This window comes from Apodemus sylvaticus, chromosome 2 (genome assembly GCF_947179515.1).
Source record: "Apodemus sylvaticus chromosome 2, mApoSyl1.1, whole genome shotgun sequence".
Taxonomy (NCBI): Eukaryota; Metazoa; Chordata; class Mammalia; order Rodentia; family Muridae; genus Apodemus; species Apodemus sylvaticus.
This window is the reverse complement of record NC_067473.1, coordinates 22447214-22463480: the sequence shown is the minus strand read 5'-3', so window position 1 is coordinate 22463480 and position 16267 is coordinate 22447214. Positions and strand designations below refer to the sequence as shown.

The following is a 16267-nucleotide window of genomic DNA, read 5'->3' as shown; positions in this document are numbered from 1 at the left end:
ACTTCAAGAAAAGAAAGGAAGTAAGTAGTGGTTGATCTGTGTCCACAAAACTCACATGCCCACACTTTAACTCTGACACCTCCAGAAGCGATCTTATTTAGGAAGGAGGGAAAAGGATTGTTGCAAATATAATTATATTAACAGTAGGCTTTACAGGGGTATGGAGAGTTCCTGATTCTGTCTGAAAGATGCCCTGATAACAACAAAAAGAGGGAAAATGATCCTAGGACTTGCTATGCAGAGGAAGGAGGATCCTGAATCCAGGGATAGTCTTGGCTACATAGTATGTCCCTGTGGAAAGAGGGAGAGAGAAGGACAGATGGAGAAAAGGAAAGAGAGAGGGGAGGAGGGGGAGGGAAAGGGTTAAATACATATTGCAGGAAGATGACATGAGGAAACAGGAAGACACCAGCATCTACAAGGCAAGGAGAGGGAACTGGGGAGTGGTCCTTCCCTCTCAGCTTGTAGAAGGAACTAACTGACAGCCTTCAGACTTCTTATCTCCAGAAAAGTGTGTGGCTGAAACCCGTCGCTCAGAAAGCCCTAAGAGCGGAGAAGCCTTCCACTGGAGACAAGGGGCACACAGCTCAGCAGCGCTCTGGCCAGTGACAGCAGCCACAGAGATGAAAGGCTCTTCAGCTGCTCCAGGTAGCAGCAACCTGGGGAACTGATACATTTATTTGCAGAGGGATTTTCTCAAGCAGCTCCTGGCAGCGACTGGGCGAGAGGATAAAGGGACAGGTCAAAATCCAGGCTGACAGAGATTACATATGACGTGCCAAGGAGCACACTACTGAGGGCACTGGAGGGGGAGAGAGATGCCTGAGAAGAAAGAAGGGCAACGTGCAGGGCCAGGGCAGTGGGACAAAGACATGGGGGGATAGCAGAGGATGAGAAGTGAACACTGGGCGACTTCCCTTTAGAAACAGGGCTGGGGTGGTGGTGGTGTGGGTGGAGCTCCAGAGCCCTGTGTGCAGACTGACTGCTGGAGACCATGTGTACACCCACAGACACCAATGAGAGGCACAATCACAGTGACTGGAACACAGGGTCCAGCAACATCCCTGCCCCGGTGCATGTCCTCATAACATCAATCACTGGTACACTTCCGCTCTCAAGTGTTACGTCATCATGTGAGTAGCAGTGGCCACACTCTAGACTGGAAGCTGAAACAGCTATACACTGTCCCCATCTATCTGCAAGTAAATATATAATGTACGTTGGCCTCTAAAATACACTCCTGAGTTCTCACGGGTAAGATTTTTTTTTCTAATGACGATTTTTTTTTATGTATACATAAAAAAAATGTTTATATTTCCCTAGGATTTCAAGAGTTAAATAGGTAGAAAATATCAAAACAAGTCCTGGGAGCTCCTTGGGAGTTGCAACTATGACAACAGTAGGCATGCCAAGAAAGCTCATGTATTAGGAGGCTGTTTTTTAAAACCACAAAAATAAGTGCTGAGTTGCCTAGATTCACATACCACACTCAACTGAAACCCTTAACACTTCGAAGATTAAATTCAACTATGAAAGGTTTTGTACTTCTCACCAAAAAGGCAAGGACGGTCAACATTTTTTTTGAGCTCCTCATCTGGGCTCTTTTTTTCTTTAAATAGCACACAACAGACTATACAAGTTAAGTTCTCATTTAATCAATGACAGCTCACGGGTTGCTGAAACATCAGAGGTTTCCAATCTTTTCTGTGTGTGTGCATTCTCATTTACTGGAGTCTTTGTGTCCAACATCCACAAGGCTTTGTATGTGGTACTTTTACATCAGTGGATTCCTGTATTTTCTCAATGTTTGTATATCAGGCATCATAATTATTCCAAAGAAACCATTAAAAAACTGATATTCCACATAAAGGCATGGTGTAGGTTTACTACTTAAGGAAGAATGTGGCCACAAAGACATTAGGGAAGTTCTGCAGAAGCTCTGGCACTACATGGAGAGGTCCTCACAGTGACACCTCCACACCCAGTAAAATCAATATCGGAAGAAACCAGGTTTCTTTCACCTTCTATCTAACAGGTCTTCTCTCCCAGCATTTACCTATCCAAACTTCAGTGGGTTGTGGAAGTCAGGCTGAAACTGAAGAGAACATTTTTTGGAAATCCTAAAACTGACTCGGCCATCTGAAACATATAGATTCAATCCACAGATCATAAAGTGGCTATCATTTAAGTCGGGGGTCCCAATAAATGCACAATGAATGAAGGGGTACCAACAGTCCTGAACATGTCCTGTATCCAACCAGGAGGGGTATCAGCAACATTCATGGACAGACAGTCACACGCACATGTGTAGACAGACAAACACACACACACACACACACAAGGTCTACTTTACATAATTCCTTATTACAACTTCCTGCTGTTTTAAAACTCAGCAGAGCATTACAAAGAGTAAATAACTAATACATCTCACTCTCTCCTCTGTTCAAGGTCAAACACTTACACACACCTGAAAGAAATCCTCAAGCCAATCGTGGAGCTGCTCCCAACTCCAGTGCAGGCCTCTCCTGGCCAGTGCCTGTGATAAGGAGCCTGTCATAACTGGGGTGAGGAGAGAGCCGCCACACCTTGCTGCATAGCTAAACTGACCCAGCCCTCGAGCTGCAAGATTCCAGTCTCAAGTGAATTCCCAGAGACTATAGAAGAGACCAGATTCCAACACTAGAAGAGAAAGAGTCAAAAAGAAATATATATATATATACCGAAAACCACACATACAAGGAAACTTCTACTAAGGCAATCTGAAAATGATCCCCAAACGCTGTCACTTCCCATTTCTACAGGCACACATCTAGTGCTCCTCTGAGACCCTGGGAAGAGTTTACTCTTATGTGAGCTAACTGTACAACTTAGAATCCTACACTAGAGGCCAAAGCATCTTGAAAAGCGGTCTAACTGGTTGACTTATAAATGGGAAAACCAAGACTGAGTATGTTAAAAACTTGTCCAAACAGCTAAGCAGTGGCAACTGAGAAGCCATGCTGCCTTCCCTCAGCTCCTCTCCCCTCACTCCCCAAGCAGACAGCTGCTCACATTTTACAGACACTTTCTGAAAGTTACCTGCGCGTGTGCATTGCGGCCAACGGTAACTAGAGCAAATGTGGCATTCCCTTGTGGAGGATTAAAAAATGGTGGATTTTAGATAATATTTTCACCAACTCAAAACACTAATCATTACACGAAGGCTTACATGAAATTTCAGAGGTCTATTTGAAGCGGAATCTCCTCTGTAGCCTTATTTTCTGATTGAATCCTTCCAACATCCTTGTGGAGAAGACAGATTAATATAGACAGTGCTGGTGACAGCCATGGAGGGTGATATAAACTCTGTCACTTCCAGCATGCTAGATCGTATTCCAAAGGCTCAATGTACACTGATTTATTTCATCCACTCAAATCACCGAAAAGGAAGGACCGACCGTTTTGCAGGCCTGTGGAAGGAGGAGCAGTTGCTCAACTCCAGGTAGTTGCCTTAGCGTTTACCCTGAGGCAGGCCCGCACTGCTGCCACTCCCCCAGAGCCTGACCTTAAGCTTCCCTTAACTAGCTGGAAATTGTCCTGGCCCTCTGCATCTCAATGTGCTCATCTGTGAAATGCTGCGATGAGGAAATAAGGGTGTCTGGCGTTCTTCTAGCTTCGGCATTGTATGACTTTCTGATTTAAAATATTCTTCAAAAGAATCTCTGTGCCGTGGAAGAAAGAAAATCCTGTGTGTGAGCTGGTGATGATTTTGTTTCAGATGGCAAACCGCAGACCTCTGATTCCACAGCGGTGTTAGAAGGAAGGTTAGAGGAGTAGCTGTGGCGTCCTTATATACTCTAGACCCACTGCTCTGCTCTGGCCCTCAGCTACATGTGTGTTTAGACAAATGTACCTACAGCTCTGAGACAGACCAACACACACACAACAATGGTGCACACACGGGAGAGGAGTGGCTTTTGTCTGGTGGTTTTGCTTTGCTTTGCTTTTTAATTCCTTGCAATGACTAGGAGGAGAAGCCGATGAAGACATGGAGAAATATGCCACGCCTTACAGAAAAAAACAGTAGTGTAATGATGGGCTATGCGTTAAAACTTGAAGAAGCAAGAATATTCAGCAGTGGATAGATCTGGATAACACAATGGAAGAGTTTTATCTTCCTCCCTTCCTTTAAGTCTCTCTTTAGGTAGGGTTAAATTACTTCCATAATTATAGGGGAGATTTTTCTTTATAAAGAAAGAAAAGGTGCCCAATAGTCTTACTCTGATTTCTCCTAGAAAAAAAAAATACTCTCTTGAAAACAAATTATCTCAGTAATGAAACAGTAGAAATCCCAGAAATGCAGGTTTGGAGGAAATCCCAGTATTACCTACTAAGGATGGGAAAGGAGAAGAGGAATTAACTTTAGGGGGATGTTCCAGGAAAGCTGTCTGAGAGCGTTGCTTCGGAGTCCAGTGGCACAGCTTTGTAGAGCTTGGACCACAAAGTCGGAACAGGTGCTGCGATGAAGCAGCAGACCATGAAAGCCAAAAGGCACCAGCCCCAGCCCCAAATCCCGGCCTGCAGGCTTGCCCTGAAGAGCCCTCCCTGGGACGCAGGACAAGAACATTCCAGGAGTACACATGCCCTTTCCCCGCCACAATGGAGGGAGGGCTGGTAGCATCTATCATGGAATCTAAGACCATTAAACAATTAAAGTCAACTGCTCCGTTCATTAGGCTGTGGGCTAAGCACAAAATGAAGAAACATCTCTGTTTACATATAACTTCATACAGTGTGCACACAGGGCAGGTTCAAAACATCCACCCATGACTGGCTTTAGATGGTTACAATAAAACACTCCTGTCTGTAACACCCTGAAAACAATAACAAAATCTCAGTGAAGTACCATGTTAAAGTTGCATTCAGAATCCTCTGTTTCATATAAACTTTGGCACACACACACACACACACACACTACTTTGTATCAAGTAAACAGAGACTCGTCTGATTCACAAAGAACAGGGAAACTGGAACAGAAAAAGTCACCTTCTCCTTTGGGAACCTTGCAGACAATCTGTGACGTCAACACATCACACCTGATTCATCACGGTCTGGAAAGGAGCCTTGCTGTCCAACTTACCCACAGCTCTGGACTTGCCCGACACATGCGCACCCCAGTGGGCTTCCCAGGCACAGCTGTTATCGAGGCCACAACAACACAAAGGCAGGCATGCGTCTATTGTTTATTGATTCAAAGACACATTTCTGATGATTTGTACAAAACTCAGTTAAATGACTATTGAGATTGGAGGCTAAAAGAAGGTAACTAAATAAACAAATGCTATTTCTTGTTTCTTGTGAAGTTTTTTCTTACTTGTTTCTTAAGCTTTGGGGCGTTTTTGTCTGTTGGTTTGTTTTGTTTTTATTATTTTCTGTTTCTAAGCACAAAGTCAGCACCTATGGACTCTACGAAAAAGTAAATAGATACACCTTTGTGTTCAAGGAGGAAACTTAGCATACCTCATCAAACGTGGTGTCATCTTTCTTCAGAGCTAGAAAAAAAAAAGAGAGAAAGAAAACAGTTAACATGAAGCATCCCAAAGACACCGAGTATCTAAGTTCTAGAAAATAGAAACCGGGAGCACTACAGTGTTTTCATCTCAGAAAGCAAAACTGTACCCCAACCTGAATAATGATGTCATGATACAAAATACAAAAACTGCAAATGAGAGTGGGAACAGCACAGCATGCTTCTCTGTGAAATGCTTTTCATAAATATGTAAATGAAGCATTCTGGAAAACAGGGAAGAAAAGCCTGCGCGGCGTCCACATCTCCTTCAGCACAACACATTTTAATGGAAGTGGGAAAGGAACACAAAGTAATGGCGAATGAATTTCCGCTCCAACACCTGGTGTGTCCTTCTGTGTGGTTTGGGGACTTCCCAAGCCACTTGTTAGGATGGTAAACATTCTGCATTGTGTCTAAGCGATAGTTTAATTCTAACTAAAGTTTAAGCAGCACGCTAATAAAAGACCAAGTACTATCAAATAAGTATTGTGTGGAATAAGAGACTTAACTCAAACACCTAACATGATGAATTTTATAGTCAAGTGTTTCTGAAGGAAAAAAAAGAACACATTCAAAAATGTTTCATAGGAACAATCACCTCAGATCTATCTTAAATACACTTAATCTTTTAAAAATGGAATTTTATCTCATTCTAAAGAAAAATAAAAGCTTATAGTTGTCAACTCGCTGTTCATTAAGTCCCAGTTTCTTACAATGTTTCATAGTAAGGAAGAGGCACAAAATGTTAACTAATCTGAAACTACCAGTTGCAGAAATAGTTCAAGTCTACTTTACAGGCCCGTTCTGGATACTCCTAGCCTCGATGGAAATGTGTGGGTATCTATTGCTGGAAAGGTTTTGCTCTGATAAAAGCAATGAAAAGCAAACTATTCCGGAAATGGAGTTCTGAGAAATTAAGGCGCCTAAGCAGATACTAAGTAAAAAAATGTCTATACTCTAACCATGTAATGGTGAGGTGAGGTGTGGTGTGGTAAGGTGTGGTGTCATAGTGTGTGGGGTGGTTTTTGAGATAAGGTCTTACTTACCCTTTAACCCAGTTTGGCCTAGAACTAGCAGAAATGCTGCGTCAGCTTCCCAAAAGCAGGGTTGATAGGTTTGTGCCACCATATCTAGCTTTCTAACAATCTTGAAAAAGTTTTCTCTCTCTTCTTCAGAATATAAATTTGTCCTTTTAAAAGGTCAAAAAGCGTGCAGCTGTGGTGGTGGGCGTGGCTAGCAGGGTGCAGGCTGACTGAGAAGCTAAAACACTGATCAGTTATAGTCTTCCCCTTGTAGCCTGAGACACTGATCCATAACAGACTGACCACTTTCTTCATGACAGAACAAGTCGCCCTGAATAGCAAATTAAATGAGAGTCCTTGTCCCAGCCTGAACAACTGCTCCTCAAACGGATCACATGCCCCTTGTCACTACAAAGCTGTTAATTTATGCTAAACCTGAAAGAAAGAAGATCCTAGCTGATTGCTACTGACTCAGTTTCACTAGAAAATGGAATACTACTCAGCAATTAGAAACAATGAATTCACAAAATTTTTAGGCAAATGGTTTGATCTGGAAAATATCATCCTAAGTGAGGTAACCCAGTCACAAAAGAATACACATGGAATGCAATCTCTGATAAGTGGATATTAATTAGCCCAGAAGCCCTGAATACCCAAGGCACAAATCGCATAACAAATGACGCCCATGAAGAAGTATGGAGAGGGTCCTGATTCTGGAAATGATTGATCTAGCATTGGAGGGGAGTATCAGGACAGAGAAAAAAAGGAGGGAGGTGATTGGAGAAGGGATGGAGAGAAGGTTTATGGGACATATGGGGAGGGGGGATCCGGGAAAGGGGAAATCATTTGGAATGTAAACAAAGAATATAGAAAATAAAAATATTTTAAAAAATGAAAAAAAGAAACAAATCAAACATAGCACCTTCCTCCATATACACACAATACAAGATGTAAGCACAAATTCAAACAGGATGGCATGCTAAGCATGACACACAAGGAGACAAATGAGGAAAACGAGGAGATGAAGGTCTTAAATTTAAGAGGAGGAAATATGAGAACCATTTCACTGCCCTTGAATTTCAAGGCTCAATTGGCAAACTTAGGGAGAAAAAGAAAACCTTTTGTTCCTGCATGTAAAACAAGTGCCAAAGTATTCACTAAATGACTAATGATAAGAGCGAGGGGGGGGCGGCGAGCCTTGGGAGCCATCCACCAAGACTGCTTGCCCCTGGAACCAGTGGGATTTATAGAGGAGAATGGCTTGAAAAAAAAAAAGAATTTTAACCTCTAATCTAGAAACTCTCAAGCCCAGTCAACAATGGTGTGTCTTTTAGTTAATATGCTTGCCTGGCATGGTCATTACAAAACATTGGTGACATAACAATACAAACAAATTTCTGATTTGTGGGTATATGGAATGTGTGTGTATAATATGTGTGTGTATAAAATGTGTGTGTGTGTGTGTGTGTGTGTGTGTGTGTGTATGTATGCATCATTGACTTCAATTATGAAGTAGCATATATGGGCACATAATTGCAGGTTTATCTGTCAATTACCAAGTGTGAATGAACAGCCATGGACAGCCTTGCAAAGCATGTGACTCGGAAGACAAACTTTCTATAATATTTTATCTAATGTGGTCATTACAAAAGTGCTGGAACTTGAGAGGTGTGTTTTCTTTGGCCAAGCTGTACTACAGCTTATGCTGACCCCCTAGGGACTGAGATATGGAATGACTTTGAGAAATGAATAGGGGTGGGGCTGTGGAATATTCACACTGGCCCACTCTTTCTTGCCTTCTTAGTTCTAACAATTTCCCATGATCCTAACTCTAACGGGTGGGTCTGAGATTAGCCAGAAAGGGGACCAGGGATAAAAAAAAAAAAGATTCTAGGTGCATTTGCTAGGCAATAAAGAAAGACAGATGATCTCTGCTGCTCAGGCCCTATATACCAGAGGAAGAACAGATTTGGACCAAAAAGGTATCAATAGATACCTTTCATTGTCAGATTGACATGTGACATGGTTTCTTCTAAATATTGTACTTTGCCCTAAAAGGCAGTTGATAGCATAACAAAAACCAATTAAAGGTGTCCTTGCCAGATAGCTATCAGGTCACTGGTGAATAAACTCTGACCTAAACATGCACACAACATCTTGTTATTGATTTTGTTCCCTGATTGCCATTAATCATTTATGTAAATGTAAAGCCACAATTGTCCGAGAGGATGTCGTGGGACAAGAAGCAGATTGTGCTACTCCGACTTAACAGAAGGATAGATGTTAAGTCGTTGACTATGATCAGATACTTTATCTGATCAGCTCAGACATGGTTCCCAAAAGGCTTTCTAGTAACTCACCAAGGAGATCCTGCTGCATCCTCCGATGTCAAATTCACCACTAATCATCATTATGGAATTTGCCACTTTAGGTTGGCAAAACCCACTCACTAGCCTGTGTGCCAGCCTTATCACACACTAACTCCATGCCAGGACAACATCTAGCACCAGAAGGTATGTGGTAACACGTGGCCTTAACAAGTCCTACCTCAGTGGCAAAGAGAGAGAACCTCATATTTTAATGTGCACTAAGATTTTGGCAAATGAAAACCATATATATCATATATATATATATTCGTGTGTGTGTGTGTGTGTGTGTGTAAGAACCATAAACACAAGTCCCCTTACTATAATATCCACTCCCTTGGCCCCTGGTTCTGGAAAGACTCAGTGAAACAGTATTCGGCAAAACCAGAACGGGGAAGTGGGAAGGGGTGGGTGGGAGGACAGGGGAAGAGAAAGGGACTTACGGGACTTTCGGGGAGTCGGAGGCTAGAAAAGGGGAAATCATTTGAAATGTGAATAAATTATATCGAATAAAAAAAAATATCCACTCCCTCTTCTTTACCATCCCACTGCCCCTCCCTCTTGCTAGGCCCAAAGCTCAGGGCCTCACACAGACTGGGCAAGCTCTCCTCACAGAGCTTTTTCCACAGCCCAAATTAAAACCATTTATAGCTGCTTTTGGGAACTGTACACCTGAACATTTCACTTTACATTTATCTCTCTTCACAGAATGGCTCATTGATGACAACCTAGAAACACACACCCACAGGCAGAGGGCAAGAAACCCACAAGAATTCGCCTTAATCACAGCTTCCTCTGTTCACCAACCACATCCTTTAAACAAATGGTATCCATGCCATGGGCTCATCTCAAACATCAAGCATAAACGTCCTTTCTCTAGGAAAGGTGTGAAGGAGTGTCAGTGGACAGACACTTGAGGGTCTCCATCTGCATAAGGCCGCCTGTAAAGTCAAAAAAGGCACAGGGGCAAGAAATCAGATAGTTCATGTAAGTTATCTACCAATTAAGTTCCCGTTTACCTCAGTTAGCCTAGAAGTTTTAAGTTGGGAAGAGGAGAGAACCAGCAATAAAACAAGACCAGTATCCTATGCAGGTGACCACACTGAGCTATTGAGCAGGAAACCAGAAATAGTCACTGTGGAAATGGATGCTTGACTTTAGAATTCAGTTACACTCGTCTTATAAAAGAGCCACAGCTCTACTGCAGTCACTCCCCGGCAGATGGCATAAATCAGAGCCCTGTGGCTTGAAACCCAATGTGTCTCATTTGACCTTATGTAGCAGTGTCGGATCAGTTATGTTTGGGGTTCATGGTGACAAAGTCAACATGGTCTATGATGTATGGCAAATTAAACAGTCCTACTTTTTAGACTCAGAACCACTGTTTAAAAACAGCCGTTGGTTGCAGATCATATGCCTGCATGAACTGTCGTCATTCTCTAGGTAAATAATTAGTGATTTCTCATGGCTGAGCAATAATATTGGACACTTTACCATATTACAAAGCTACACCTGAATAGTGCTAAGGAAAGAAAATAAAGCCAGAATGTATATTCCAAAGGTCCTCTCAGACTAGGTAATAGAATACATGGCGATGCCAGATTGTTTGATGGGGATAAACCATTTATTCTTTGAAGAAAAGCAGAAAAGGGGACAAACAGAAATCGGAAGGGCTACCATGAGTTTCTGAAACTGACCCTCACCACGTGATACATGATGTATCAGATAGTGTTATTCTGCCTCACTTAATCTCCACAATTACACAACTATATGCAGGTGAGGATACAGGAGTTTAAGTAAATGACTGGTTGCCCAAGCACAGGAAAACAGAGGGGCAGGCCCATAGCTGTCCAAATCCAAAACCTACCATGTTTTCAGGATGCTATACTACAAATCTGTAGCCACTTCCCTTGTCCTGCTTTCTGCCTATAACACAATCATGTCCAGATGATCTAATCCCTAATAATGACAACACACTGCAAACATTTATTGAGCCTTCACTGCGTGTCACACAAAATACTGCGTCATCATTTCACCAAGTGCCAAAAAAAATACCCCACAGTCCACGTTCACTGCTCATGAACTATATGAACCTATAGAAAAATCTCATTGCATTGACTCTAGATCCTCAAAAAAAATCCTTCAGTCATCAAACTGAATTCACTGCCTCTAAGTGTGAAGGAGAGCAGAGAAGATAACGTTTTTTTTCAGTGGTGCCCTTTCTAATGAATATTCTGGGTTTGATGCACACGCAACAAAAATCACTTAAAAAATGTCAATGGTTTCTTTCGCAATATACCACAGTAAGATCTGCTCTTCTAAGTCCTCTTTCAATAAAGAAGTGACTGGCTTTCTTCACTGAGCTGTACTGTTTCGTAAAGAATGGATATGAAAGCCACATAATCAGAGAAGGCATTTGTGAGGAGTGTTAGACTACAAAAGATGCTTGCACATCACTGAACCTCAGTAATCTAGGAAGCCCAATTAACTACAATATCTACCAACACTGCAGTTAACCCAAAGATTACTGATTGACCATCAAACCCTAAAATTATTTAAACATTCAGGATTTTTATATTAATGCCCTTGGTTTCTTACTGAGACGCCACTGCAATGAATTATTTAACACAAAACTGGAGGGGCTCCAACGGGATCATTAGCATTAGTAAATATCTAGCTAATGTGCTTTAGAACAGGCCCTAATGGACTCCAGAACCAGCTTGGGTAGTGTTTTGGGTCCAGCCCTGAAACATCCTTGTTAATAATGCACAGACTCCACACCTCACTCTCACACTCCTCTTGGCTTCAAACTTCGCTTGAAGCTAGAACTCCACACTCACATTCCTAACTCAGAAAAGTGAGTCAGTGTACACTCAACACACGTAATATGTAAGGGCATGACTAATTATGGCTTCTGCACATAACTTACAGTGTTCGCAGGAAAAGCAAAATGTCAAACAAAATTGACAGGAGGAGGAGGAGGAGGAGGAGGAGGAGGAGGAGGAAGAAGAAGAAGAAGAAGAAGAAGAAGAAGAAGAAGAAGAAGAAGAAGAAGAAGAAGAAGAAGAAGAAGAAGAAGAAGAAGCTCGACTAAATGTTTATGCATGTTTTCTTGAAGACAGTTTGCATGTATGGACAATGAACTCTGAAACAGACTGCTGACACTCCACTGGCACGTCAGGGTTTTATTTTAAGGAATGAGCTTATGATTAATTAACTTTCACTAACATCAGTCCACTACAGGTGGACTGAAGGCCAGAAGGTATGCTGGGACACTCTGGTGGGCAGGTCTGGGGCTTATAGGAATGCCCAGCTTTGCACAGTTACCTGTATCAAATAAAGTTAAGGACCAAAGTTTAAGTAGCAACACTGCCTCCCGGTTAACAGGCGCTTTCTGCTACCAACACTCAAGATTTAACAAACCCATTCCACAGGACACAGCTGTCATCTTGCTGTAGCCTATAATATGGATTCACTCTAAGTATCCGAAACATCCCTTGAGCTTTTTCTGTTATCGCTGTGTGTTCATTCTCTGTTAAGCTGGTTGAAATTTTTTAAGAAGACAATAGCCTCTGGACTGCACTAATGAAGCAAATCCAGGAGACTTACTCGTAAATATCCCCACAACTTCACAACTCGCAATTCACCACAGCAGCTGGAAGGTTCCGGAGACCTACAAACTGAACATCCAAACCTCCATTTATAGGACCCGAAGTACGGAACAAAAGGTCCCAAGGTATCTGTCCCACTTCCTTTAGGTTGAGTACATTAAACAACGTCAGGCACATTTCAACGTTTCAACAATTCCCAAAGCTAAAGTATTGGCTAACCGCGTAAAACCAACGTGCTTTAAGTAACCTTGGTGGCCACAGAACCCCGATGGCGGTGGGGACCGAGTATCCCCTCTCCGGTCCACTACGGGCGCCAAACATACTATTGGCGGGGAGGAGGGAACTCAAATTGGAGGCTTAAGACAGTCCACGAATGAAGCCCAGATCCTGTGAGCGAGGGGTGGCCCTCCAGCTGGTCCCTGCCCTAGCCCGGCGTCCTCAGCGAAGTCCTCCTCCATCCCCGGTCCGCAGCTCACTCCGAGGTGGCAGCTGCCTGGTTGGTGCCCTGAGCACAGACTGGGCGCGGGGACCGAAGAGAGCGAGCCAGGAGATCGCCCGCAGGACACTGGGGACAGTAGCCCACACTCACCGATGCGGCTGAAACTCTCGGACAAAGTTCTCCTCAACTTCTTCATCTTGCCGATCTTCTCGGCCGGCTGCGGTTCAATGAGGTCGCACATCTGGGCGGCGCGGGGCCCGGGCAACTTCGGGAAACTGGTCCAGCGCAGCGCAGCGCCGCGCAGACAACGGCGGGCGAGGGCGCGCGGCGCGGGGAAGGCGGCGCCTCGTTCTGCTCCTCCGCCTCCTCGCGGGCCGCGGGCGACGCGCAGCGCTCGCTTGCTGCGGGGCTCGGGCCTGGGCCGAGGCTGGGCGCGCGGGGGCGTCTTACGTGGTGCCGGGGGCGGCCGCGATCCCTGCCGCCCGGGGGCCCCCGCGCTGCGCCGCCGCCCGCTGCATTTTCCCTCCTTTGTAAGCGAGAGCCGCGCGGCCGCGGCCGGAGATGGGGCTCCGCGGCCGAGGAGGCGCAGGCGGCTGCGGGCGAGGCGCGCGGGACAAGTTCCCCGGTCCGAGGAGCGGCGCTGCACGGAGACCCGCGACTGCCCTCGCCGGAGGCCTGGCGCCCAGGACCCCGGCGCGACCCCGCGCTGCGCTCCGACTCTGAGGCCTCCGCCGCCCTCCCGGACCCGCCGCGCCCGGGCGGCGCCCCCTCCCGGCCGCCCGCGCTCCACCCGCCGCGGCCGCGCTCCTCCCGCGCGCGCCGGGACCGCAGCCCGCGGGCAGAGGGACAGACCGGTGGACAGACGGACGGCCGCGCTGGGCTCCGGGCCGACACTGTCCCCCCTGTGTGGTGTGGCGCTGTCCCTGCTGGCCCCCGACCCGGAAAGGACGGAGAGTGTCCCGGCGCGGAGCTCGAGGACCTTGGAGACGCATTCGGATTTAGGAGAGACTTTCTGGGGTGGGGTGGTTGGTTTTAATTTACAAGGAACGTGGGTGCTCCAAAGGGCTGGAGAAGTCCCATTTTCATTGAGGTACAGTGCAAAGGGTGAAAATGCACCCCTGGAACTTCTAGAAGGCATGGCTCCTGTGTTTCTCCTTAATGTGGTCACTGGGTGACAGGAATGTCACTGTAGCTGATTGCTCAGAGGGATACTCTGGTCATTAGTAAACTTGCAACCTATTGTCACCTCCTTTCCCCACTTTAGTGAATGAACTTGAAAAGGATCTTAAGGGTGGCTTTTTTTAAAGCCCCGGGACAAACAGTTCCGGCAGAAAAACACAGTCTTTTTTCTAATAAATGAGTTACTCCAAATGTCAGTCTCCCAGGGGAGGGTGAAGGAAGATGAGGGAGGCCTGGCGTACTGATTATGGGCCGGCAAAGTCCTTATGAATAGAAACGTTAGAGATCTTGAGTCATCTGGCTGTGGAAGTAATAGGAGCTTTTGTGGGTGTGACAATGCTGTTTGGCTTAAAGGAAGTTTTGGGGAGTTTGTGTTTTGTCAAAAGATTTTTATCTTAAAACAAAAACTAGCCCCCTGCCTTCCTTAAATTGTGAGGTAGAACACTGATTTGTTCCGCCCTGTGCTGAGCACATTACAGGGCTTTTTGGTAGATTGCCACCGATAAAAGGCAGCTAGCTAGTCAAGCCAAGCCCCTACCAGAGGAGAGAGCCAGGAATCCACAGCAAAGCCAAGATAGTTTAAACACAGGGATGCTGGATCCTGACAGCCATGTCTCAGTAACTACAGAAAGCAACAAGAGCGTGGCCTCAGACAGGAAAAAGTTTTATTGACATTTACCACTTGGTCAGACTGCTTAGAAAATTAGCAGTTACAACTGAACATACACAGAAAGAAAGAGAGACGGAGATAGAGACAGACAAAGGGAGAGATAGAGAGACAGAGAGATCCAAACACTGATAGATTCTTCCAGTCAACAAAGATGAAAAAAATAGTCAATGATAAAACCTTAGAGTTCTATGTATCTGTGGCCATACTGCTGTCTAGTTTGGAAATGGTGGTTTGAGGGGAGACACAACCCAGTGTTGTGACTCAGTAGTGAGTGTTTGCCCTCACATGCTTTGTGTATGTGTGCATGGACCTTCATGTGTATGTGTGTGTGTGTGTATGTGTGTGTGTGTGTGTGTGATATCTTTTTTGTCTTCCCAATATTTCTAATTTTCTAATCTTTAAAAAGCCAATTTACCATCTATGCATACAAAGCTATTGTTTGTGACCATTTTTTTAAATAACAAACTTGTGTCCCTATATCTAGGGTTAGTAGGGGAAACCATATTTAATATTAAACTGTGACAAAGTATGCAAATATATATACATTTCTGGAATATACAAAATATCTGGAAGCAAAAGAAGAAACTTAGGAGAATATACTAGATGGGACACTACTTTGTCCTTATACTTTATACTTGAAGTATTTTATGTTACGCCCAAAATGCATCAATTTTATATTGCAAAAAATACTGACTTACAACATAAGGGATATTAATTTCCCTTTCCTGGCTTGGCTCCATTCTTCAGGCCCTGCCCACTAAAGTCGAACAGTATATCGGGGAGATGAAGCCCGTGTCCGGTGACAAGCCAGCTGAACCTTGGCAGCTGTGAATAACCAGCTTTCTCCTCCATGTTCAGTAGTCCTTTCTTGCGTATGTATTACACTGGCAAGTTCAGCAGTAAGCATAGAAAATGGAGAAGGAAATTAACTTCATGCTTTTGAGATGTGTGTGCTTCCGTTTAAGGGTTCAACATGTATCTGTGTGGGGGTAGGGTGGTGTGTGTGTGTGTGTGTGTGTGTGTGTGTGTGTACAATGTCTGAAGTCAAGGACATAAGCTTATCTAGGGCCTAACTGGCAAGTGTTGACACAACCAAATTCACCAATGCAATATGTTAGGCCCGAAGAAGTTGACTATGAACCCAGGATGCATGCGTTGTCATTCCTAGCCCATCAATACGTGCTATGGAGCCTTAGACGAGTAATGCATCTACTCCCTTATCCATAAAGGTAACAGTTTGAGCTGGATACGCTCAGATATCATCTTTAGCTACAAAAATGTAAGGGTGACATTACCCCACTCTCAGCTTACGTACTAAAGGCTGATTAAACCTTTGATACATGAAGATTGATATACAAGGTACATAGATAAACAAGGCAAAGGTCCATTGACAGAATTTACATGTGGTTTAATGTCCATCATGTCTAGTCAC

At 44.4% G+C, this 16267-nt stretch overlaps 1 protein-coding gene across 2 annotated transcripts in view; it reads right to left on the bottom strand.

Moving 5' to 3' along the window:
* The window catches only part of Cdk14 (cyclin dependent kinase 14), a 557511-nt gene extending 541822 nt beyond the window's left edge, over positions 1-15689 (bottom strand). The window contains exons 1-2 of one of the 2 annotated variants that reach the window (XM_052173165.1): positions 15534-15689; positions 5500-5531 (exon numbers count right to left, since the gene is read on the bottom strand). Coding sequence is in view for 1 of the 2 variants with exons in the window: in XM_052173164.1 (XP_052029124.1) it covers positions 5500-5531; positions 13137-13227 (123 nt within the window). In the remaining variant the exon portion in view is untranslated. Of the gene's footprint in view, positions 1-5499; positions 5532-13136; positions 13228-15533 lie in introns of those variants that run through there. The other variant, XM_052173164.1, reaches the window with a different exon arrangement.
* Between the last annotated feature and the right edge of the window lie 578 nt (positions 15690-16267).